Here is a 25,569-nt window from a genome sequence, read left to right as displayed (position 1 = left end):
TCTGGCCCTACTTGCCTCCCCATCTCACAGAGGCCTGTAAGACAGCATCCAAGGGGCTAAAATAAGTGTGGAGCCTGACCCTTGGTTCCTAAGGGAGGGGAGCAGATCTTCTTTAAAAAAAAAATGGGCGTTTTCTGTTCTAATATACATATGGGCTGCCTGCATAAGGCACGGCACTTGCCTGTATTTCACCTAGTCAGAACTTGCTGCCGCAAAGCAGCTCACGCTGCTCCAGTGGTAAGGCAAACAGACAACCCACAGTTACCTGGAGCAAATGATCACAACTAGGACTTTAAACAGATTGCCTAAGGCATGGGAAGAAAAGCTGGCAAGAGGTTCGTTGAGAAAATAGGGTATTCAAAAGTGTCCAAATATACTGGAGAACTTATGCTCAGAACAGGATGTCTGTTAAGGGAAGACTCTAAGCTTCCATCTCTTGCTGATTACTAGGTTCAGTGGAAGCAGGAAGTGAAGGCTCAGGCCTTCGAGTTGGAACTAGAGGACAGCAGACAGTAACAGGAAGCTGTTGTGGCACAATGGGTTAAGCAACCACTTGGGATGCCTGTATCCCATTAAGAGAGTGTCTCGGATCGAATCTGGCTTTTCCTTCCAATCTAAATTCTGGCTGATGCAACTCAGAGACAGCAGATGATAGCACAAGTATCTGGGTTCCTGTCACCTATGTGGGAGACCTGGGTGGTTCTTCTGTCTCCTGGCTCCAGCTCAGCCTAGGCCCAGTTGCTGCACACATTTTGGGGTGAACCAGTGGTTGAAAGATCTCTCCCTCCCTTTCTTATTGCCAAGACCCTCCCCCCTACCACTGTACCCCACATCCCCTGCACCACTCTGCCTTTAAATAAATAAATAAATAAATAAATAAATAAAATCTTAAAAAAAAAAAAAAACCTCCAGTAAAGGAACTAAATGGGCAAATGTGTATTGTGGACACACCATATATAAAGATGCAATTTGTGAAAATAACAACATAAAGTGGGTGGGGGACAGAAGTGTATAAGAGCTGAGCTTTTGTATGCTATTGAAGCTAAGCTGGTATGCAGTTGAAATTAGATTGTTGGGGCTGATGCTGTGGCATAGTGGGTAAAGCCGCCACCTGCACTGCCAGCATCCCATATGGGCGACGATTCGAGTTCCTGCTGCTCCACTTCCAATCCAGCTCTCTGCTATGGCCTGGGAAAGCAGTAGAAGATGGCCCAAGTGCTTGGGACCCTGCACCCATGTGGGAGACCCGGAAGAAGCTCCTGGCTCCTGGCGTTGGATCGGCGCAGCTCCAGCCGTTGCAGCCATCTGGGGAGTGAACCAACGGATGGAAGACCTTCTCTCTCTGCCTCTCTTCTTCTCTATGCATAATTCTGACTTTCAAATAAATAAATAAATCTTTAAAAAAAAAGAAACTTGATTGTTTTTTAATATATATATGATATTAATTATAATCCCCTGAGTAAAACCCCCATTAAAAAAAACTCAAGAATACACAGAAAAGAAAATGAGAATGGAATAAAAAATGGCACCCTACCAAAAAAATCAGTTACACACAAGGGAAGGCAGGAGAGGAGAGTCTGAGGCACAAAAAATACAAGACACATAGAAAACAAACAGAAAAATTGCTGAAATGAGTTTTTCCATACCAGTAATTACATTAAGTGTAAGTGGATTAAATGCTCTAATCAAAAGGCAGAGATTAGCAGAATGAAAAAGCAAAATATGTTTCAACTGTATGCTGCCAACAAGAGACTCACATGAGAGCCAAGACACAAGTTCAAGGAGAAAATATGGAAAAATATTTCATTTAAATAGTAACAAAAAGACCAAGGGGCTAAAATAATATCAGACAAAAAGTCAAAAATTATCAAAACAGGCAAAAAAAAGTCATTATATATTGATAAACGTATCAGTTTATTAAGAAGACATTAACAACAATCAGAAACATATGAACCCGGGGCCGGTGCTATGGCGCAGTAGGTTAATCCTCTGCCTGCGGCGCCGGCATCCCATACAGGCACCGGTTGTAGTCCCAGCTGCTTTTCTTCCAATCCGGCTCTCTGCTGTGGCCTGGGACAGCAGTAAAGGATGGCCCAAGGCCTTGGGCCCCTGCACCCACATGGGAGACTGGGAAGAGGCACCTGGCTCCTGGCTTTGGACTGGCGCAGCTCCGGCTGTTGGTTCACCTGGGGAGAACCAACGGATGGAAGACCTTTCTCTCTGTCTCTCCCTCTCACTGTCTGTAACTCTCTCAAATAAATAAATAAAATCTTAAAAAAAAAAAAGAAACATATGAACCAAAAAATAAAAGAGATAAAAATATATAAAGCAGCATTAATAAAATTGAAGGGGAAAACAGACAATCTTACAGTAATAGAGAGATCAACACTTTCAATAATGGATAAAACATCGAGACAGACGATCAACAAGGAAATAGAGGATTTGACAACTACTATGGTTTGGATATCAGTTTGGGTGGCTCCCGTTTGCCCATGTGTTAAAGGCTTTGTCCTCAAAGTTTTGTGTTAGAATTACAGAGAAAGGAGAGAGAGAGATCTTCCATCTGCTGTTCACTCCCCAAATGGCCAGAACAGCTAGGGTTGGGCCAGGCAAAAGCTAAGAGCCGATGGCACAGGCCTCTATGCCTTCTTAAGTCCACATGGAACATTCTTAGTACAGACCATATGTTAGGTCACAAAAACAGTTGTAGTAATTTTTAAAAATACCAAAATCATAAAACCAACTTCTCTGTCAAAGCAGCATGAATGGGCTGGCATTGTGGCATAATGGGTAAAGCTACTGCCTGTGATGCCAGCATCCCATGTGGGTGCCTGTTTGTGTCCCAGCTGCTCTACTTCTGATCCAGCTCCCTGCTAACAGCCTGGGAAAGGCAGTGGAGGATGGCCCAACTGCTTGGGCCTCTAGGGGCCACCCATGTGGAAGACCTAGAGGAAGATCCTGGCTCCTGGATTTGGCCGGGCCCAACCCCAGCCATTGCAGTCATTTCAGGAGTGAACCAGAGGATGGAAGATCCTTCTGTCTGTCTATCCCTGTCTCTCTGCAATTTTGACTTTTAAATAAATATTTTTTTTAAAAAAAGAATTAACTGAGAAATCAAAAATGAAAGGAAAACTGGAAAATTCACAAATACATAAAATTTAATCAATAGGCTCTTAAACATCCAAAGGATCCATAAAGAAATTTCAATGAAAATTAAAAAATACTTTGAGATGAAGGAAAACAAGAATACAAGATGCAACAATTTGTGGGACATGTACATTTGTAGCTTTAAATATTGACACTGAAAAAGATCTCAGGGCAGGCATTTGGCCTAGTGGTTAAAAGGACCACGTCCCACACTGGAGGGCCTGGCTTTGATTTCTTTCTCTAGCTCCTGCTTCCAGCTTCCTGCCAATGCAGACCCTGGGAGGCAGCTCAAGTGACTGGGTCCTGCCACCCATGGCAGGAGACCTGAATTGAGCTCCTGGCTGGTGGCTTCAGCCCCAGGGCAGCCCCAGTCATTCCCGGAATTTGGGAAGTGAACCAGTGGATGGGAGCTCTCTCTTTCTCTGTCTCTCTGATAAATTAAAAACAATAAACAAAAAGACAAAAAAACTCAACAGCCTAACTTTACATCTTAGCAAGTAGGAAAAAGCAAACAGAAAACAAAATAAAATGAAAAAAATAATAAAGATAAGAGCACAGAAAAATGAAATAGAAAATAGAAAAACAACAAAGAAGTCAATGAAACCAAAAGTCAGCTCTTTCAGATCAGCTAAATAAATACATCTTTAGCTAGACTATGAAAAACAAGATGCCCATAACTAAAATCTGAAAGAAATACGGGGACATTATTTTAGACCTTAAAGAAATAAAAAGAAAACACTATGAACAATTGAATGCCAACAAATTAGATAACCTAGATGGAATGCATAATTTCTAGAAATGCATAACTTATTTAAACTGACTCAACAATACATAGAAGATCTGAATAGGTTTGTAACAAAAATAGAATCAGTGATTAAAAAGTTCCCGACAAAAAGAAATCCAGGAGCTGATGGCTTCACTGGTGAATTAAGAGTAGTTAAGAAAGAAACAAGAGAGAGAATAGGGAACTACTTCCTAACTCATTTTAAAAAGGCCAGTAATACTCCAATACCAAAGCCAGACTATGACATCACAGGCAAAGGAAACTATAGTCCAATATCTGATAAATATAGATATAAAATCCTCACTAAAATACTAGCAAACTACCTAAAAACATTTCAAAAGGATTATAGACCAGGACCCAGTGTTATTTTCCAGGGAACCAAGGGCAGCTGAACATTCTAAAGTAAATCAACATAATACACTACATTAACAGAGGAAAAGAATAAAACCATTTGATAATCTGAATTTTTGCCAAAAAACAATACAATAATACACTCAAAAAACTAGGAAGAGAAAGGACTTCCTAAACATGACTCAGGGCATTCATGAAAATCTCAAAGGTAGTATCATACACAACAGCAAAAGGCTAACCACTCTCTCTTAAGAAGAAAAAACCAGGAATGCCTGGTTTCACCTTGCTAGTCGTCATTGTATTGTAAATTCCAGCCAGAACAATTAGGCAGGTTTAAAAAAAAAAAGACACCTAAATTGGAAAGGAAAAACAAAAACAATGTCTAATGACACATGATGTGATATGTAACACTGTTAAGAATTGAAAAAGATAAAAATAAATGGAAAGATCCACTGGAAGACTTGTTTCTGTAAGATGGCAATACTACTCAAAGCAATCTATAGATTTATTACAATCTCTAACAAAATATCAATGGCTTTTTTTTTGTGGAAATATAAAACCAAATCCTCAAATTAGTATGGAATTGCAAGGGACCATGAATAGCCAAAACAATACTGAAAAGGAAGAACAAAGTTGGAGAATCCATACTTCTCAAATTCAAAACTTATTATGGTACTGACATAAGAATAGATGTATACAAATCAATGGACTCAAGTCCAGAAATAAAATCTGAGCAATTATTTTCAACCAGGATGCCAAAGACATAATAGTCTCTTTAATAAACCAAGCCAAGTGGGGCTAACGCTGCAGTGCCAGCATCCTATAGAGCACCAGTTCAAGTCCCGGTTGTTCCACTTCCCATCCAGCTCTCTGCTATGGCCTGGGAAAGGAGCAGAAGGTGGCCCAAATCCTTGGGTCCCTGCACCTGTGTGGGAGAACTGGAACATGCTCCTGGCTCCTGGCTTCCGATCGGCATAGCTCCAGCTGTTGTGGCCAACTGGAGAGTGAACCAGCAGATGGAAGACCTCTCTCTCTCTCTCTTTGCCTCTCCTTCTCTAACTCTGACTTTCAAATAAATAAATAAATCTTTAGGAAAAAAAAAAAAAAACTATGCCAAGACAACTGGAATTGGGCTCCTATATCATGCCATATACAAAAATTAACTCAAAATGGATTACAGACCTAAATATAAGAACTAAAATAAAACTATTGCAAAAAAAAAATAGGGATAAATTTGTATAACCCTGAATTTAGCAGTGGATTTCAGATATAACACTTAAAGTACTAAAAACAAGAAAAAAGAAATTAAATTTCATCAAAATTAAAAATGTGCATCAAAGAACACTATAAAGAAAGTGAAACGACTACTTTAATAGATTTATCTGTTAACAGGTTAAGAGGGAGAGATGCCTGCCTTGGGAGTATGGGAACAGTCGAGCTCTCAACACCTGACCTGAACAGATGAGTCGAAGAGCAGTTTGTCATGCTCACAGGCTTGCGGAGGGGGACGCCACATGAGGTGCACGGGAGCTACACTTGAGAAAGAGGGAACTAGTATGGCGCTATGGTCTCAAGGTATGCCCCCAAATTCATGTGTGGGAAACTTAATCCTGAGCGCAACAACACTAGGAGGTGGAGCCCTTTGGAGAGGTGTTGTGGGGTGGGGAACATCTGGCCCACAGAATCACTGGGTCTGGCCCAGCCGAGGCAACCGTGGGTGGGACCCGAAACTCAGGAAAGCTACAAAGGCTAATTTTGAGTTGATAATTGTGTAGGGCCACAAATAACATTTTTTTTTTTTTTTGACAGGCAGAGTGGACAGTGAGAGAGAGAGAGAGACAGAGAGAAAGGTCTTCCTTTTGCCGTTGGTTCACCCTCCAATGGCCGCCGCGGCCGGCGCGCTGCAGCCGGCGCGTCGCGCTGATCCAAAGCCAGGAGCCAGGTGCTTATCCTGGTCTCCTATGGGGTGCAGGGCCCAAGGACTTGGGCCATCCTCCACTGCCCTCCCGGGCCACGGCAGAGAGCTGGCCTGGAAGAGGGGCAACCGGGACAGAATCCAGTGCCCTGACCAGGACTAGAACCCGGTGTGCCGGTGCCGCAAGGCAGAGGATTAGCCTATTGAGCCGTGGCACCGGCCCACAAATAACATTATAAACATCTAAATGACCCCTGGCAAGAAAAAGGTTCCTTACCTATGGTAGGTCATACAGGCTCTACCTCCACGCACATGCTCTATGATTCCATTATATGAAATATACAGAATAGGAAAATCCACAGAGAGGGAGAGTAGACTGGTAGCTGCCAGGGGCTGAGGGATGGTAGGATTCAGGGAATAACTGCTTAATGAGTACAGGAAGGTCTTTTGGAGTGATGAAAATGTTTTAGGGGCAGACATTTAAGTCAGATCTGGGCCAGATCAATGCTAGGAATTCCATTTAGATTTCCCACATGGGTGGCAGGAACTCAAAGTACTTAGGCCATTTTCTGCTGCCTTCCAGGCACATTATAGCAGGAAGTTGGATCAGAAGCAGAATGGGACTTGATCTCAGGCACTCTGATAAGGGTGCCTCAAACAGCAATTAACCTGCTCTTGCCAGGAGTCAGGAGCTTCTTCCTGGTCTCCCACTTGGGTGCAGAAGCCCAAGGACTTGGGTCATCTTCTACTGCTGTCCCAGGCCACAGGAGAGAGCTGGATTGGAAGAGGAGCAGCCAGGACTAGAACCAGCGCCCATATGGGATGCTGGCGCTTCAGGCCAGGGCTTTAATCTGCTGTGCCACAGTGCCAGCCACTTGTAATTTTCATTATAGAAGTTTTTCAGCCGGCACCGCGGCTCACTAGGCTAATCCTCCACCTAGCGGTGCCGGCACACCTGGTTCTAGTCCCGGTCAGGGCGCCGGATTCTGTCCTGATTGCCCCTCTTCCAGGCCAGCTCTCTGCTGTGGCCAGGGAAGGCAGTGGAGGATGGCCCAAGTATTTGGGCTCTGCACCCCATGGGAGACCAGGAGAAGCACCTGGCTCCTGCCATCGGATCAGCGCGGTGCGCCGGCCGCAGCGGCCATTGGAGGGTAAACCAACGGCAAAGGAAGACCTTTCTCTCTGTCTCTCTCACTGTCCACTCTGCCTGTCAAAAAAATAATAATAATAATAAGTTTTCCCATCCTTGGTTAAGTTTATTCCCAGGCATTTTTTTTTTTTTTGGAGTTATTGTGAATGGGATCGCTCTTACAATTTCTTTGTCAGTGAGTTTGTTATTGGTCTACACAAATGTTACTGATTTTTTTTTGTGTTCATTCTACAACTTTACTGATTTCACTTATCCGTTCAAAAAGTCTTTTGGTGGAGTCATAAGGTTTTTCTATATAAAGAATCATGCAAACTCAAAACAAGAATAACCTGACTCCTCCTTTCCTATTGGTAGTCCTTTTATTTCTTTCTCTTGCCTAATCAATCTGACTTCCAGTATTATCTTCAATAAGAATGATGATACTGGACATTTCTGTCTGGTTCCAGATCTTAGAGGAAATGCTTTCAGCTTCTTCTCATTCAAAATTATGTTGACTGTGGGTTTGTCACATATAGCCTTTATTTTACATTGAGTTTTGTTCCTTCTATTCCTAATTTGTTCCGTTTTCATCATGAATGAATGCTGAATTTTACTGAATGCTTCTTTCTTTTTTAAAAAGATTAATGTATTTATTTGAAAGTTGGAGTTACAAAGAGAAGGGGAGGGGAGGGAAGGGAGGGGAGGGGACAGTTCTTCTATCCGTTCATTCACTCCTCAGAGGGTCACAATGGCTGGGGCTGGGCCAGGCCAAAGCTATGAGCCAAGAAGTTCTTTTGGGGCTCCCACGTGGAAAGCAAGGGCCCAAGCACTTGGGCCATCTTCTGCTGTTTTTCTAGGCCATTAGCAGAGAGCTGGATTGGAACTGGAGCAGTCCAGGACTTTCCAGGGATGCTGGCATTGCAGGTGGTGGCTTTATTCATTATGCCACAGCACCACTCCCACTGAATGCCCTTTCTGCATCTAGAGAGATGTTCATATGATTTTTATCCTTCATTCTGTTGATGTGACATTATATGCTTATTGATGTGCAAATTGCTGTATCCTTCAAATAAATCCCACTTTGATCTGTTGTTGGATTTGATTTGCTAGTATTTTGGCATCTATGTTCATCAGCAATATTGGTCTATAGTTTCCTTTTTTGTGGTGTGCTTGTCTGGTTTTGGAATCAAGGCAATGCTGACTTCATACAATGAGTTTGGATGGAATGAGTTCATGAAAACTCATGGTTTGAAAAAATGGAAAGTTGTGTTTTGCTTGAAATTTAGACATTTTCTTTGAATTTCATATTAATTAGCATTAGATTGTTAACAGGATCTTCTCATCCTTAATTGTCTGTACTTGCAGTATCAACTTTCTTTTGTTCCTTATATTGGTTATGTTGCCTTGTCTTTTTTCATTTCTAAATTAATTCTCTAAAGCGTTAGAACTTTTGCCTTTTTTGGATTAGAACTTTTGCCTTTATTATTTTTCTACTGTATAGTCATACATTTAGATTTTTATCTTTACCTTTACTACTTCCTTCCTTTCACTTTCCTAGCACTAAACTAATTGACTTTTGGTGGCTTCACATAGATACTTAAGATGATTTACTTTAACATCTTTCTTTTTTTCTGACACAATCATTTAAGGTTATAAATTTCTGACACAGGCACTTAATGTTACAGATTTATCTATAACTTAGATATTCTGATACACTATATTCTCACCATCATTCACTTCAAAAAATTTTAGACTTTTTGTATGGTTTCTTCTTTGATTTGTAAGCTATACAGAAGCACAGAAGCATATACTGTAATAGCCACACATTTTTGGGGTTTTATCATTGATTTCCAATAAATTCCACTGTGGTCACTGAATGTATTCTTAATGTCTCATTCTCCTGGAATTTGTTGAGGCCCAGCATAATCAACTTTGGTAAATAATCTATGTGTACCAGAGAAAAAGTAAGTGTATCCTACAACTGCTCGGTGCAATGTTATTTATACATAGTTAGGTCTACTTTATTAATTGTGCTGCTCAGGTCTTTTAGATACTGATTTTTTTGTCTACTTGCTCTAATAGTTGATAAAAGTCCTCTGTTGTAAGATTTCCTTGTAGTTTTGGGAAATTTTGTCTTTATACTTGAAGTAAAGTCTCATAGATTTAGAATTGACTGTATTATCACAAAAATGTCTGACTTAATTGATATTGCCTTAAATTTCACTGATATCAGTATAGTTATATTAGTTCTCATTTAGATCTTATTTATATAATACACTTTCATTCACTCTTTGAGTATTTCTGTGTCCTCATAACTGAGGTATGTCTTGAAAGCAGAATGAGTTTAGTATTCACTATAATAATCTTTATTTTAAGAAGAATGTTAGTACAATTTACACTTTTCAAGAAGATATTTCTTATTTATTTGGAAGGTAGAGAAAGGGAGAGGGGGAGGGGAGGGCAAAAGGAGAGAAAGACAAAAAGAGACAGTTATCCTCTGTTCAGTGGTTCACTCCCTAAATGGCTACAACAGCTGTGGGTGGGCCAGGCTGAAGTCAGGAGCCTGAAACTCCCATGTGGGTGGCAGGGGCCCAAGCATGTGAGCTATTCTTCTCTGTTCTCCCAGACATTTTAGAGGGAGCTGGAATAGAAGTTGAGCAGCCAGGCTCAAACTAGCATTCCAACATTGAATACCAGCATCACAGGGGGTGGCTTAATTGGCTGTGCCCAACATCAGTCTCTACTATTTATTTTTAATATAATCATAGGATAAATCTGGGCTTGTAACTATCAACTTGCTATTTGTTTTCTATTCATCTTACTTAATGTGTATTTTTCTTTTTTTAAAACCTTCTTTTGATCAATTTTCTTACATATTTTCCCATTTATTTCCTTCATTAAATTTTCACTCATATAAAATAATTCTATTAGTGGATATGAAGTTACACAAAATATCTTTGATTTATTAGAGTAACAAAAAATGATATTTTTATTACTTTCCAGACAACAATAGGATCTTAGAGTACTTTTTTAAAGATTTATTTTATTTGAAAGGCAGAATTACAGAGAAAGGCGGGGAGAGATAAAGAGAGAGAGATCTTCCATCTGCTAGTTCACTTCCAGGAGCTTCATCCAGGTCTCCCATATGGGTGTAGGGGCCCAAGGACTTGCACCATCCTCCACAACCCTCCCAGGCCCATTAGCAGGGAGCTGGATGGAAAGTGGAGCAGTCAGGACTTGATCCAGCACCCAGATGAGATGCTGGTGTTGCAGGCGACAGCTTAACCCACTATGCCATAATGCAAGCCCCAGTATTTTAATTTCATGTGCTCCTTCTCAATTTTTGTGTTAGAATCATGCATGATAATCCCACATACATTTTATGTGTATCCCATTTATTTGATGAGGCATTACTATCTGTTTCAAAGTCAAAATCCTTTCTTTTGCCCTTTGTTCTTTTATGCATTTTCTTCTTTCAACAAATGTTTTTTCACCTTACTTGAAAGGCAATGTGAAAGAGAGTCAGAGAGAGAGAGAGAGAGATCTTTTTTTTTATTTTTATTTATTTATTTATTTTTGACAGGCAGAGTGGACAGTGAGAGAGAGAGAGAGACAGAGAGAAAGGTCTTCCTTTGCCATTGGTTCACCCTCCAATGGCCGCCGCGGCCGGCGCGCTGCGGCCGGCGCACTGCGCTGATCTGATGGCAGGAGCCAGGTACTTCTCCTGGTCTCCCATGGGGTGCAGGGCCCAAGCACTTGGGCCATCCTCCACTGCACTCCCTGGCCACAGCAGAGAGCTGGCCTGGAAGAGGGGCAACCAGGATAGAATCTGGCACCCCGACCGGAACTAGAACCCGGTGTGCCGGCGCCGCAAGGCAGAGGATTAGCCTAGGGAGCCGGCACTGGCTGAGAGATCTTTCAATTACTGGTTCACTCTCTAAATGCCAGGGTTGGGCCAGGCTGAAGCCAGAAGTGTGAACTCCATCAGGTCTCCCATGTCTCCCATGGGCAGTAGGGGTGTAAGCCATCTTCTGCTGTCTCCCCAGATGCTTTAGAAGGAAGGAAGCTGGATTGGAAGTGGAGTGACTGGGATGCTGACTGGCACTGATAAGGGATGCCAGTGTACCACAATGCTGGCTCCCTTCCTGCATCTTCATTTTCTCTGCAGGATTATTTTCATTTTGCCTTTAGTATTTCCTTCAGTGTAGGTCTTCTGGGGAGAATTTTCTCCATTTTTATGGTCTGAAAAATGTCTTTACTTTGCCCTTACATTTGTTTCCTTTGAGTAATTTAAAATGTCATTGCATCACCTTTTCTGGATTGTGTTGTTTCCACTAAGAAACCAGCTTTCAATCTTATCATAAGCCTTTTGATACTAAAATGTCATTTTTCCCCAGCTGCTTTTAATATTTTCCCTTTGTGTTTGATTTTCAGCTCTTTACATTTCCTTAAGTATGTTTTCTTTGTAGTCACTCTGTTTTTGAATTTGTTATATTTGAAAAATTCCCAGTCATTATCTCTTTATTTAGAAAAAGATTTATTCATTTATTTGAAAGGCAGAGTGAGAGAGAGAGGGAGAGACATGGAGAGAGAGAGATCTTCCATCCAATGGCTCACTCTCCAAATGGACACAACCACCAGGGCTGGGCAAGGCCAAAGCCAGGAGCCTGGAACCCCACATGGGTCTCCCATGTGGGTCTCAAGGGCCCAAGTACTGGGGCATCTTCTGCTATTTTCCCAGGCATTCGCAGGGAACTGGACTGGAAGCAGAGCAGCTAGGACTGGACCCAGTGCTCTGATATGGGATGCCAGCATCATAAGCAGAGGCTTAAGCCACTGAGTCACACCATCAGCCTCAGCCATTCTCTTTTGATAATGTGTTTACCCCCTGCCCTTTGCCCTCGCTTTGTGTCTGTAACAATATGTGTAGTAGACATGTGTATTGTGTCCAATGTGTCTAGCACTTTTCTCAACATTCCAACACTTTTGTTCTCTGTATTCTCGTCAGGAAACAACTTACAGTGGAGTTATATCCCAATAAACCCATCATAAGTGGAAAATAGTAAAATGTCAAAAATGCATTTAATACACTTACACTGCTGAACACTGAATTTAGAGATACAGAACATCGCTGAGAATCTGCTGTTTACCATTCTGAACTCACGGCTCACTGCGAGCTGTGCTTCACTGTTGCTGTCCCATACCAAGAGCTAGTATCATACTGCTTATCACTAGCCCAGGAAAAGATCCAAATTCAAAATTCAAACTATGGCTTCCATGGAATGTATATTACTTTCATATCATCACAAAGTCAAAAAATTGTAGGCTGACCTGCCATAATTTGTATTTTCTACTGATCTGTCTTTCAGTTGACCAGTATACTTCTCAGTTATGTTCAATATGCTGTTCATCCTTTCATCCTTTTCCTGGTTGGCTCTCTGATACATCATTTACCATTTATTTCACTTGCTGAGTGCAGTATATGAATATCTGCAGAGCATGTGACATTTGTGCTCACAAAAGTAAAAGGAAAGAAAATTAAACTGAAATGAGTCAACTGTGCTATCACTAGGAATTTTTGGGACTGCAGGATTTGAAGCATTAAAGTCTAAATAAATGAGTACACTTAAAAGAAATGGAGTACTTTACAAAGGTTATAGATAAGTTGCCACAGTTTAGGTCACACTTAATATTTTTAGTATACCATATAGTTCACACTGGCTTGATGTTAAAAGCATTAAAAAAAAACACTTACTCTCTTTCCTTTTCAGTCAGCTTGTCATTGATATTATCTTTGATTGTTGATCTAGATCCCTTATGAATTATGGGATATCTGAGGGGCACTTGTAGGAAAAAGGAAATCATGGAGACCAAATGTGCAGTGTAACCAAGGGCAACAGCAATGCTTCCATCATCTTTTGCTGTAAATTCAAAAGCAGAGGAAAAGAAAACAACTATGTATCTTATAAATAAAGTTATGAAATAATAACAAATCTATTCCAAAGGAAATCTTATAAAAGAGGTAAATAAAATATTAATCATTTATCTAAATTATATGAATTTTATACAACCTAGGCACATTAACAAACCTTGAAACTTTAAATAGCCTTGAAAATTTATTAACTAACTATATTTAAAACTATTTCCTAATAATTAATGTGATGTGATTAACTTTATGTGTATTTTTAAAGCAAGAGTTCTTAGTGTGCCAAATATCTGTTACTTTTTTCCCCAACATTTTTAAAGGGAAATATTTGAGTCTATAAGATGATGTGAACATTAGTTTCAGAGGCTTAAATATAACAAACTAAGTAATCACAATACATTTTATTCATGAACAACTTGCTAGGTAATATAGTTGTAGTGTTGTAGTATTGTATAACATTATTAATTCTAAAATGAAGTGAAATAGAATAACATACTTTTTAGGGGGTATGTTTTTGATACTGATAAAGACAGTGTTGCATAAATAAGTTTGTGAATTTTGAGATGGGAAAAGGGGAAAAATGTTTTAAACGGAAACACTGAAACAGGTCAAAAACCACACTGTTCGCAGGCCAATCTATTTAAGCAGTTTAGGTAGAAGTAACTATTGGAACAAAAACCAATGGTCTTGCTGTCAAACATAAGCATCCAGCTTTTTAAAAGGCACAGAAATTTGTGTCTGTAAACTCATCATCCAGATTTCTACCAATACGTATTGAGTGACAAATGATGATTTAGGTACTCACAACTGACAATAATGCAACAAAAAGTTTTAAACTTCCCCCAGAAGGAAGGAAAAACTTGCTTGGTCTATGGGAGCTTTAAAATACTTTAAAAAGTGCACATGCACAAACACACGTACCCTAAAATATTTAACATTTAAGCTGGAATACCTCAGCTGGCTAGAAAAAAGTGGCTAACACCATGATGACAATCTTAGTTTGCTATGCCTTAACTTCTGGGGGTGTCTTTAATCTCAATGATTAATACTACGCTTCATGTTCTTCTTTTACATTTACATTTAATCATTTAAGTACTACCTTCTTAAGGCAGGAATGCCACTATAGCCATATATTTCTCACTGTGTTCTCTGCCCCTGACTAACATAGCAGATTCTTGGTTTCCCTTTGATCATTTTACAAAATGGGCAACTATTACTACATTCTTATTTCGTCTGGAATTGTCTGTAGTTCTTTGTACTTGACACTCATTCACCTTCCAAGAATTACTAAACTGGGCATCTTATTTTATGCCATTCCATCTATTTTAAAGACAACAAATCTAATGCATAAAGAGATTAAGGAAACTGTCCAAAGTAATACAGCTAGTAAATAAGCTGAAATGACACCACATCCTCCATCCTTATCCATGCTACCATATTGCCTCAAAAGTTTCACTGTTAAAAATGAATGTCTAATAAACTTTTTGACTTGGGAGCCTAAAATATACCAAGCATATCACACACACAAACACACACACACAAACACACCCTTAGTTTCTATGCTTTTTTGGTAAGAGAAAGAATGCATAAAAGAAAATCTATGAGTTCTCAATGACTTGTGTAGTACCTGACAGAAAATGGGTTTCTCAACTGTTCTCTTAAACTCAGGGGGAAAAAAAAAAAACAAAAAAAAACAAAAAAAAAACAACCAGCATTCATTTCAACTGACTACTGAATCATACTCTTACTCATGAGAATCCTAAATACTTTTGGATACCATATCCTCTTGTCCCAGTTCCACGGAAGGACCTCGAGAGCACTACAACACTTTACTGCTACAGAGACCTGTGCATCATGCTGCCCTGGGAACACTAGTACTTCACATTATACATTCACAGTCACACAGTATTAAAGCTGGGAGAGGCCTCATCTGACATTGTCAACTTAGAAATGAGAACAATGAGATCCATAAGTGGTTTGGTCAAAGCTATAGAGGTAAAAATCAGTGAGTGATGGGAGAAGTGGGAGAACTGTATCCACATTCCAGCACCCAAAGTATCTATTTCTGGAGTCAGAGTTGGGACTGCGAGTTCCTTCACAGGTCACTGAATCCTGCCTCCTGCTTTCTGTATGGAACGGAACTTTCCAATTAAAAATGCTCCTAGCAGTAAAAGGACTTGGTCTTCAAGAAATTTTTTTTTAAGATTTATGTATTTATTTGAGAGGTAAAGTTACAGATAGAGAGAGGGAGAGACAGAGAGAAAGGTCTTCTATCCATTGGTTCATTCCCTAAATGGCACAAAGACCAGAACTGGGCCTATCTGAAGCCAGGAGCTTCTTCTGGGTCTCCCATGCGGGTGCAGGGACCCAGGCAGGCACTTGGGTCATCTTCTACTGTCTTCCCAGGCCATAGCAGAGAGCTGCATTGGAAGAGGAAGCAGATGGGACTCCGATCAGCACCCATATGGGATGCCAGCACCGCAGGCGGAGGCTTAGCCAACTACGCCACAGCGCCGGCCCCAAGAAATTGCTTTTAAAAGGACAGAAGAAGAGTACTGAGAAGAGTTAGAGTACAGAAAGAAAACATGGAGCCAGTGCTGTGCTGCAGTGGGTTAAGCCACCATCTGTAGTCTGACACCCCATAAGGGTGACAGCTCGAGTCCCAATTGTTCCACTTCTGATCCAGCTCTCTGCTAATGCACCTGGGAGAGCAGTGGAGAATGGTCCAAGTGCTTGGTCCCCTGCACCCACATGGGAGACCTGAATGAAGCTCCTGGCTTCAGCCTGGCCCAGCCCTGCACGCTGCAGTCATCTGGGGAGCAAACCACCAGATAGAAACTCGCTCTCGTGTGCTCGCTCATGCGCTCTCCCCCCCTCCAACCCCCACAAAGAAACTTTGCCTTTCAAATAAATAAATAAGCTTTTTTTGGTTGTTGTTTAAAAAAGATGATAACACTACGTTAGGTTGGGACTTTCCTATATGATATGTAAGAAAAGATTTGAATACTTCCAGAAAGTAGTAGAAGGCCTCTTAATTAGTCATCCAAACAGGTCAAAGGCAAATTATGAATGTTTTAAAACCTCTTTTAATGTTAAACCCCCCATACTACTAAGGAGGTACTGGTAAAGAATTATGTTTGTGTATTTTTACACTATTCACATCTCTGCTACCAGAACAAAAAAACTGGTCTTTTTACATTATCTCCCCCAGTGAACAAACAGTTTTGCTTAAGTTTAAAGAAGGCATCTCTAAGAGAAGCGTACACACAGAAAGCAAAAATCAAAAGGAAACAGCAAATGATGAAAATCGAGTAAAACTGGAAATCAGCTTTGATTCAGGTTATTTGCACTCACCATTGTCGCAACCACAAGACTCCCTGCTCCACCTATTAAAAGCCCCAGCTTGTTTCCCATTCCAGGCCATAGTGCTCCACACAGCCTCCCTGTTAAACACTGTGGTGTTGGATTTCCAATATTGAAGCTTTATATTAAAAAGCATTTTAAAAGGACCACGGGTGAAGCATTATAGGACCCAAGGGTATTCCAATACCCTCGAAAGGAAAACCACCTCCTGGTAGGGAAGTCACTTTCATCACCCCAAGACCACTGAACCTCCAGTGGGAAACTGTGAGCTCATGTGGTTAATTATGGCTATTGCAGGCCATGCAACCTCAGATGTCACATTCTGTTGCCAATCATTTTAGCTGAAAAACCAAAAGGTTTAAGGTTTCCAGCATTCCAAGATCTGAAAGACTTTTTACCTGCCAAAGCCAAAACACAGCTCTCTGGGGTGTGCTTTTCCAGTAAGCATTAATGACGTGCATAACACCTAATGCAGAGCAGAGGCTTGTGTTTCTTACGCTGCTCTGGGGGTTAGGAAGGTCACAGATGATAGTTTCATTGGTGAGACAGAGTAGGAGGGGGTGGAGGCTCCAGCGAGGAACAGGACTGAATTGTAAGACTCAGGTATGTGAAAAAGATCCTAGTTCAAACAACGCCTTAGGGGCTTAAAAACAAAACAAAAACTCACAGTTTCCTCTTAAGAAACATTTCTGATTAGTTTTTGAGATGCAGTGTAGCCACTCAAAGCTGCAGCTTTTGTGTAACTTCTGTGACAATAACTTCCACAGACACGCAATGGCCATGACAATATTATAAATTAATTCAAACGCTCCTTTGATTTACATGTTGATTATATGATTTCTGTGTCAAATGCATCCAAGTACAATAAGTGATCTAAAAGCTCTTACCATCCTGCCTTCCCAATCACTGAGGCAGCGGATCTGTTAAGGAACCAAGCACTCACTGATCCAGACAGCACAAAATATTTAAGACTCTAATCACTGCCACAGCATCTATGGAATCAATCCATGTTCTCAATGAGATACTGTTTGACATATGGACTCTCCTTTCCAAGAAATCATGCCTGCATAAAGGGATACAGACACAGAAGGAAATCTGGGTCTCATTACCACAAAATGCTCTCATGTTATGGATTACTAAAAAACACACACGCACAAACATTTTTTTTTTTTTTAAAGCCAAATGTCTCCGTCAATGGAACTCAGATGAGCACCCTTTACTGGACAAGTCTCTTCCATTATATCCAGCTCTCTTTGGTACACTCTAACAGTACTTCACCCATAGAGAAATCACAACAAATGATGGACAACTAGGTAGAGTTTCCTGAACAGTGTCAACCCAAGCAGAATAAAGTCTAACCCAGCCAAGTCTCCTGAGTGTCAGAGAAGAACCTGGGTGGAGTTCCTTCACTGTAGTCTCTCCCAGAATGCAGCTACTAAAGAACACTAAGAAGTCTAAGTAAGGAAGACACCAGTGTCATGACAGGAACTGGCTTGATTACAAATTTGATACCCTCAACTGAACTGTAACCTCACTGAGGCAGGATCAACATTTAATACTCTTTGTCTATGCTCACATCTGGCACAGAAGGGGACAAACACAGGGGACTCAATACATTAAGAATATCCAAGTGCCTTGGAGAATAGTAACATAGGATTTTAAAGTCCAATACAATATATACTTCTTAAAATCCCTAATTCTTCAGGGTACTGGGGAGTGGATAGGCGCTTAGAGTAAAATTTCACATTTATTTCATTTTATCTGCCATTTCATTTTTCAGCAACTACCCTAAAAAGAGGAGGGAGAAAGTATTCAGTTTGCTGGGCACTCCAAGTGTAGACAGCTATAAAAGCTATGAAAAACCAGGAAACAAAGTACTTCAAAGAAAAACAAAAATAGAATCAAGAAACTTCCCACAAAGGATTAAAGTAACAGACCACTCCACTGATAGGGGTATTTCTGCTTCTCTCACTACCCCCTTCACAGCATTCTGTATTTAGCAACCGTGGTGACTTTGAAGGCATAACTCAGCTCATGCTGTCTCCCCTTTTGAAGTCCTTCAGGAGCTTCCCACTTCACTGAGGATAAAAGCGAAACCACGCCCGGGCTGACCTCGGGTCTCCTCTCACTGCACTCTTGCCCTGCTCACTCTGCGCCCAGCACAAGGACCTGTGGGTCTTCTCGGACCTCCCTTGCTCCTGTCTTTCCCTCCTTTCCATCCTCGCTGCTTTTTAAGTAATTCCAATTATATTTACTGAGCACTGCCCACGTGAAAAGCTCTTTCAAATGTTATGTCATTCGTTCAGCACAGTGAATGAGAGAGCTGTCATCTCATTTTACAGGTAAAGAATTTAGGCTGTGAGATTACATAATTTGGGCAAAGTACATGTCTTTGCTCCCGCACTGGCAACCCTAAGTTATGCCAGCCACGCCAGGCCCATCCTCGTCCGTCATGACCTTTGGACTTGGTGCTCTCCCTTCCGCTATAGCACAGCTGCCTCCTTCCATTTGCACATCTTCCGTTCGATGTTGGTCTTCCCTGACTGCTCTACCTAAAGTAGGTGCCCTCACTCCCTATGACAGATTAGTCCCTTATTAAATATTTGTTAACTGATTCTTTTCTTAGTTATTGGCATGCTCCTTAAATAGGTGACACATCCTATGAAGGAACCCTCAAAAGCCCAGCACACAGGTATTCCATAAGTATTGAATGAATGCTCCATATCCCAGATCCAAGTATGTTTACTGAGTGAATGAATCAATGAATGAGGAGAACTGATGTGCCATGGGCTTCAAGACACCACAGCTTTGCCTAAAATGAACACTAGGGGCAGGTGTTCAGCCTGGCAGTTAGGACATTGACTAAGATGCCAGCATCCCACGTTAGAACACCTGGGCTTTACTCCAGCTCCAGCTCCTGACGCCAGCTTCCTGCTAGCGCACAGCCCTGGAGGCAGCAGTGACGGCTCAAGTCATTGGGTCCCTGTTACCCACGTGCACAGACCCAGACTGAGCTCATGCACAGCTCTGGTTGTGGAGGGCATCTGGACAGTGAACCGGCAGATAGGAGCTCTCTCTCAGATAAATAAATTGGAAAAAAAATTAACACCAAACCACATCTGTGCAACTTCCAGAGATCTGAGGGAGTATCGTGTAATGGAAACCAGACAAATCTGAGATAGATAAGTATCGTGTTTTGTGCTTTTGAGCAAATCACTGAATACCACTTTCCTTATAGGTTTCTTTTGTTTTTTTTTTTTTTTTTTTTTTTTTTTTTTTTATGAGGATTAAAGATAAGACAAAATCTTGTGCTTGTACAGATATTGAAATGTCTCACCTAATTTTCAAAGCAATCAATTAAGACAGATGGGAAATAAACTAATATATTCATACATCAAGAAATTAACTCAAAGTTTACATGAGTTGCTCTAAATTACATGGTTCATAGAAGAAGAACCAGAACTTGAACTCAGTTTTTCTAGTTCGCGGATTATCATTCTTGTACATCACATTCCAACTATTGAACCTGTAAGGGCTGAAGGGAGTGACTAATTAAAACAGTCTGAAAAGGTAAAGGACCACAGATAACAATAATTTCTGTATAGGAAAATGGAAGATAGTCCTGATCACAGCTACTATCACAGTAACTTTTTCCCAAAGAGGTAATACACTAGCTTTGGGAATAACCTATAAAGATATTTAATAAGACTCAAAGCAGTGAATAGGAAAACAAAAGATTTTTAAAATACAAAAATTTCTACAAATCCTATTCTAGAATACCCTTAATGTATTTTTTTTAATGAGGAGAGAAGCAAGTTGAACCTATGGTAGTGGTTGATGTCACAAAGGTAAACTTTCAAATACTTTTCAGGTCAGCAGAAAAGTGACTTTTAAAATGACAACAGATTAATATTGGCTCACAGCCACACATACATTTTCTTTCTTTTTTTTCTTTTTTTTTGACAGGCAGAGTGGACAGTGAGAGAGAGAGACAGAGAGAAAGGTCTTCCTTTGCCGTTGGGTTACCCTCCAATGGCCACCGCGGCCAGCACGCTGCGGCCGGCGCACCGTGCTGATCCGATGGCAGGAGCCAGGTACTTCTCCTGATCTCCCATGGGGTGCAGGACCCAAGCACCTGGGCCATCCTCCACTGCACTCCCTGGCCACAGCAGAGAGCTGGCCTGGAAGAAGGGCAACCGGGACAGAATCCGGCACCCCGACCGGGACTAGAACCCGGTGTGCCGGCGCCGCAAGGCGGAGGATTAGCCTATTGAGCCGCAGCACCGGCCTCCATTTTCAACAAAAATCAAACCAAAAGAATAGGGAGATTATTACTATTCCCAGGAACACCACTACCTATTTTGCTTAAAGCTCATTTAAAAATTTTCTTTTAAATTTCAAATATAAGCTTCAATAATTATTTTTCCATGATTAGACCAAACATGCAGTTACATCTCTCATCAAGGAATCTGACTCTACATATCTGTACTGGGAAGGGGCAGAAGGTCCAAAAATCTTTCTGGACAAAATGCTAGATAACCACATTTTAAAATAATTCTTTTCTCATATGTTATATACACCAAATCTTCAGAAATAAATAAAAAATAAAATACCTTGGAAGTCCTCAGAATTCGGCAACTTGACACCACATACAAAGTAATCCTTATGCTCATTCTGTGAATTTAACCAAAAAATGAAATTAATTCTTCTTATATGTAAATCAGAGACTGTAACTCAGATCCACAGAATTCAAGAGGCAGCACTGACTCAAAAACAATACCGCTTTGGATTCAAAATGTTATCATAACTGTTGATGCAGAATGAGGAGGACAAGATGATTCCTTATACAATTCTCCCTACATTTAAACATACTTGAAATTTTCTATAATAAAAACATTGAAAACATCATATCCCAATAAAAAGTCAGATAAAATAATAATCATAAAAATATCCTCTGGGGGTTGGAATTATGGTATAGCAGGTTAAATTGCTGCTTAAAACACTAGCATCCGATATAAGAGTGCTGGTTTGTGTCCCAGGTGCACCACTTCTGATCTGGCTTCCTGTTAATGTGCCTGGGAAAGCAGAGAAAGATAGCCCAAGTACTTGGGCCACTGCTACCAATGTGGGAGACCAGGATGGAGTTCCTGGCTCCTGGCTTTGGTCTGGCCCAGACCTGGCTGTTGTAGCCACTGGGGAATGGAGTGAACCAGCAAATAGAAGATTTCGCTCTTTCTCTCTTTCTCTCTGTCTCTCTCCCTCCCTCCCTATCTCTCTCTCTCTCTCTCTCTCTCTCTCTTTCTCTCTCTCTCTCTCTCTCTCTGATGCTCTGGCATTCAAATAAATAATTAAATCTTTAAAATAAAATCCACTGATGAATTAATATCTATAAATGATTTAAGAACATTCTATGAGAAAAGCAAATCCTATCTGCTCTCTTTAGTCTTTTATATCACTTTTTATTGAAAAGAAAACCATCAAATTTAGCAGATTAGTCCTCTAAAGAAGAGTCCTAATGAGTTTTATTTAAGATATACTTTTTGTACTTCTTCTAAGAAATCAGGTTCAAAAAAACCTTAACTTTCTGCCAGTTTCTCTGAGATTATCTTAAAAACTAGTACAGATAAATTAATTAGTAATTATATTTTTGAAGCAGCATACATAACCTACACGTATGTGTCAGAATTGGTAGTAGTGGATGATTTAGTTAAGTAAAAAGATCCTAAACAGGGGCTAGAGCTGTGGTGCAGCGGGTTAACACCCTGGCCTGAAGAGCTGGCATCCCATATGGGCGCCGGTTCAAGTCCCAGCTGCTCTACTTCCGATCCGTCCCTCTGCTGTGGCCTGGGAAAGTGGCGGAGGTTGGCTCAGGTCCTTGGGCCCCTGCACCTGTGTGGGAGACCCGGAGGAAGCTCCTGGCTCCTGGCTTCGGAACGGCACAGCTCCGGCCATTGTAGCCAACTGGGGAGTAAACCATCGGATGGAAGACCTCTCTCTCTCTCTCTGTATAACTCTGACTTTCCAAAAAAAAAAAAAAAAAGATCCTAAACAAATCAGAAATAATTTGTCACTCTAAGCCTTAATTTACTTTTCAAACTCATACTAGATCCTGGCTGAATCACAAGACAGCATACTATTAAGACTCGAACAGTAAAAGGAAATTTCAAGCAAAAACCTTTCCAAAAAGAAAAACATCCAAAAGTTGAACTTACCAAATCAATTGGGTAAATGTAGGAAAGCTCAGAGAGTAACTGCCTGCAACGAATTGTCAACTGAGCATTTGTCTTCAGGAAGAGTTCTCTAAGGAGGAAAGAAAAAAAAGCACAACTGTTAGGAAAATAGGCTTGTATGCTTCGTAACACTTTACATATAAACTAATGTGGATGAAGATTAAATGGTCAGCACTAGGCCACAGAAATTCAGAAGTAGGGGTAAGAATAACAGCTACCATTTCTCCTGACCTGTCTCCAAATGCTACCAAACAAGCTAATTATGAGACCCTCCGTGGCTGCCTGCGCCATGCTAAGAGACATAAAGGTACAAATAGTCATCCACTGAGCATCTACTACTATATGCTAAGAGTATTACAAATGGTTTATCTAATTATTACAATGACAATAGATTATTATTATAACCATTTATAAACAAGGAAACCAAATTTAGAGACAAACTAACAAAGGTCTCATAGCCAATATTTAATGAGGTTATATTTCCCCCAAAGTAGTATTTCATTTTTCATTCACAACAGTAAGTATTTCAAAAACAACCTGTTGCAATATTAGATAAATAATAAAGTAAAAAGAATATGCAGAAAGTCATAGCATGAGAAGACCCAGCTCTTTTCATATTTTTTTTTTTGATATTTACTTTATTTATTTGAAAGACAAAGTTAGAGAGAGAGGTGGAGCCAGAGAGAGGTGTCTTTTATCCACTGGTTCACTCCTCAGATGGGCACAAAGGCCGGAGCCGCGCTCATCTGAAGCCAGGAGCCAGGAGCCTCTTCTGGGTCTCCCATGTGGGTGCAGGGCCCCAAGGACTTGGGCCACCTTCTCCTGCTTTCCTAGGCCACAGCAGAGAGCTAGATCAGAAGTGGAGCAGCCAGGACTTGAACCAATGTCTATATGGTATGCTGGCACTGCAGGTGGCAGCTCTACCCGCTAAGCCACAGCACTGACCCCTCTTCTCTTGACTTTCTGAAGAAACATTAACATTTAAAATGCTCGGGGGCAGGGGGTAGGGGCAGCGCTGCGGCATAATGAGTAGAGCCACTGCCTGCAGTGTCAACATCCCATATGAGCACTGGTTTGAGACCCGGCTGCTCCACTTCCAATCCAGCTCTCTGCTATGGCCTGGGAAAGCAGTGGAAGATGGCTCAAGTGCTTGGGCCCCTGTACCCGTGTGCGAGACCCAGAAGAGGCTCCTAGCCCCTAGCTTCGAAGCAGCCCAGTTCTGGCCTTTGCAGCCATCTGGGGAGAGAACCGGCGGATGGAAGACCTCTCTCTGACTCTGCCCCCCTGTAATTCTGCTTTTCAAGCAATAAATAAATCTTCAAAAAAATAAATAAATAAAATGCCCAGAATAAACTGTCTGTTCAACTGTGTAAACAATTTAAGGAGAAACCGAGGTAAAGGTAAAATGGAGACATTACAGAATACATTATTCATAACAAGCCCTTTTTAATCATCCCAGAGTTAATGCTAATGAGGAAACTTAGGGTTGGCACCTTTGGCTGATTACTCTCCAGACCTGGTGATGAGAGGGTTGACATTTTCAGTCCTTCCTACCCATACTTGGGAAAGGGAAAGAGGGGAGAAGGCCAGTAACCAAGTACCATAAAAACTCCTGGCCAACACAGGATGAGCTTCTAGATTTGTCTAGGTTCGGAGAGGGTGGCTTGCCTGGTGAAGGCATGGAAGCTCCATGGCTCTCCCTCATAGCTTCCCCTGACCCATTTCTTCCATCTGGCTGTTCATGCATATCCTTTGCAATACCCTTTATTAACAAACCAGTAAATGTACATGTTTCCTTGAGTACTGTGAACAGTTTTACTAACCACAATTTATAGCAGGTCAGAAGCACAGCTCAGAACGTGGGACTTGCAATTAACATCTAAAAGAGAAAGGCAGTCCTGTGGGAGTGATGTATCTTCAGGTAAACAGTGTCAGAACTGAATGAGAATCTGGTGTCAAAAAGTGTTGCGTGGCGTGGTGTGTGAGAGGAGAAAAAACATTGGGTTTTCTCATCTAAAACAGCACTGAAGACTTAATAGGATCCAGGCTTTGCTAGTGAGCTGGATAACCAGCATCTTCCCTGAACCTTGCTTTGCTAATCTGCAAACTGAGAGAATTAGAAGAGGTGGTTTCTGGGTCTAACATTCTTTAATCCTCAATTGCTAAGGTCTCTTGAAGAAAACTGAAAACTTTAGGATGGGAAGACTTTCCGGAAAAGTTAGTGAAGATGAGCAAAGAACAAATATTGTAATGGATTAAGCATGAATTGGATAAAACAGGGAAGCTATCTGCATAAATAAACATTGGGGAGTTACTTAACTGTGGTTGTATAATACCAATTAAAAAAAGAATACTTATTTGAGAGACAGAGAGAGCACGTATTCCCACCCACTGGTTTATTCCCCAAATGCCCACAAAGACTGGGGCTGGGCTGGGCCAGGAGTGGGGACCCATCCAGGTCTCCATGTGGGGGCAGGAACCCGAGCATTTGCGTCACTGCTGCCTCCCAGAGTGTGCACTGGCAGGAAGCTGGAGTCAGAAGCCAGAGCAGGGAACTGAACCATGATCGCTGAAAGCAGGACGTGGGCATCTTAACAAGTGCCTGAATGCTAGGCTAAATGCCTGCCACTAGGATGCCCACTGAAGGAAGGCCATTCAAACGTTCAGCAGAAGAATCATCACTTCCAGAGAAAAAATATGGTAAAAATGATATTTCAAGAGAAG

General features: G+C 41.1%; 1 protein-coding gene across 7 annotated transcripts in view; it reads right to left on the bottom strand.

The window, feature by feature from the left end:
• The window catches only part of UVRAG (UV radiation resistance associated), a 324,263-nt gene that overhangs the window by 106,454 nt on the left and 192,240 nt on the right, over nucleotides 1-25,569 (bottom strand). For all 7 annotated transcript variants that reach the window (XM_017344617.3, XM_051822278.2, XM_017344612.3 and 4 more), the window contains 3 exons: nucleotides 22,828-22,915; nucleotides 21,229-21,289; nucleotides 13,082-13,247 (listed from right to left, as the gene is read on the bottom strand). In XM_017344617.3, the coding sequence (XP_017200106.2) occupies nucleotides 13,082-13,247; nucleotides 21,229-21,289; nucleotides 22,828-22,915 (315 nt within the window). The remainder of the gene's footprint in view (nucleotides 1-13,081; nucleotides 13,248-21,228; nucleotides 21,290-22,827; nucleotides 22,916-25,569) is intronic.

Source organism: Oryctolagus cuniculus, chromosome 1 (assembly GCF_964237555.1).
Source record: "Oryctolagus cuniculus chromosome 1, mOryCun1.1, whole genome shotgun sequence".
Classification (NCBI taxonomy): Eukaryota; Metazoa; Chordata; class Mammalia; order Lagomorpha; family Leporidae; genus Oryctolagus; species Oryctolagus cuniculus.
This window is presented reverse-complemented; position numbering and strand designations above follow the sequence as displayed.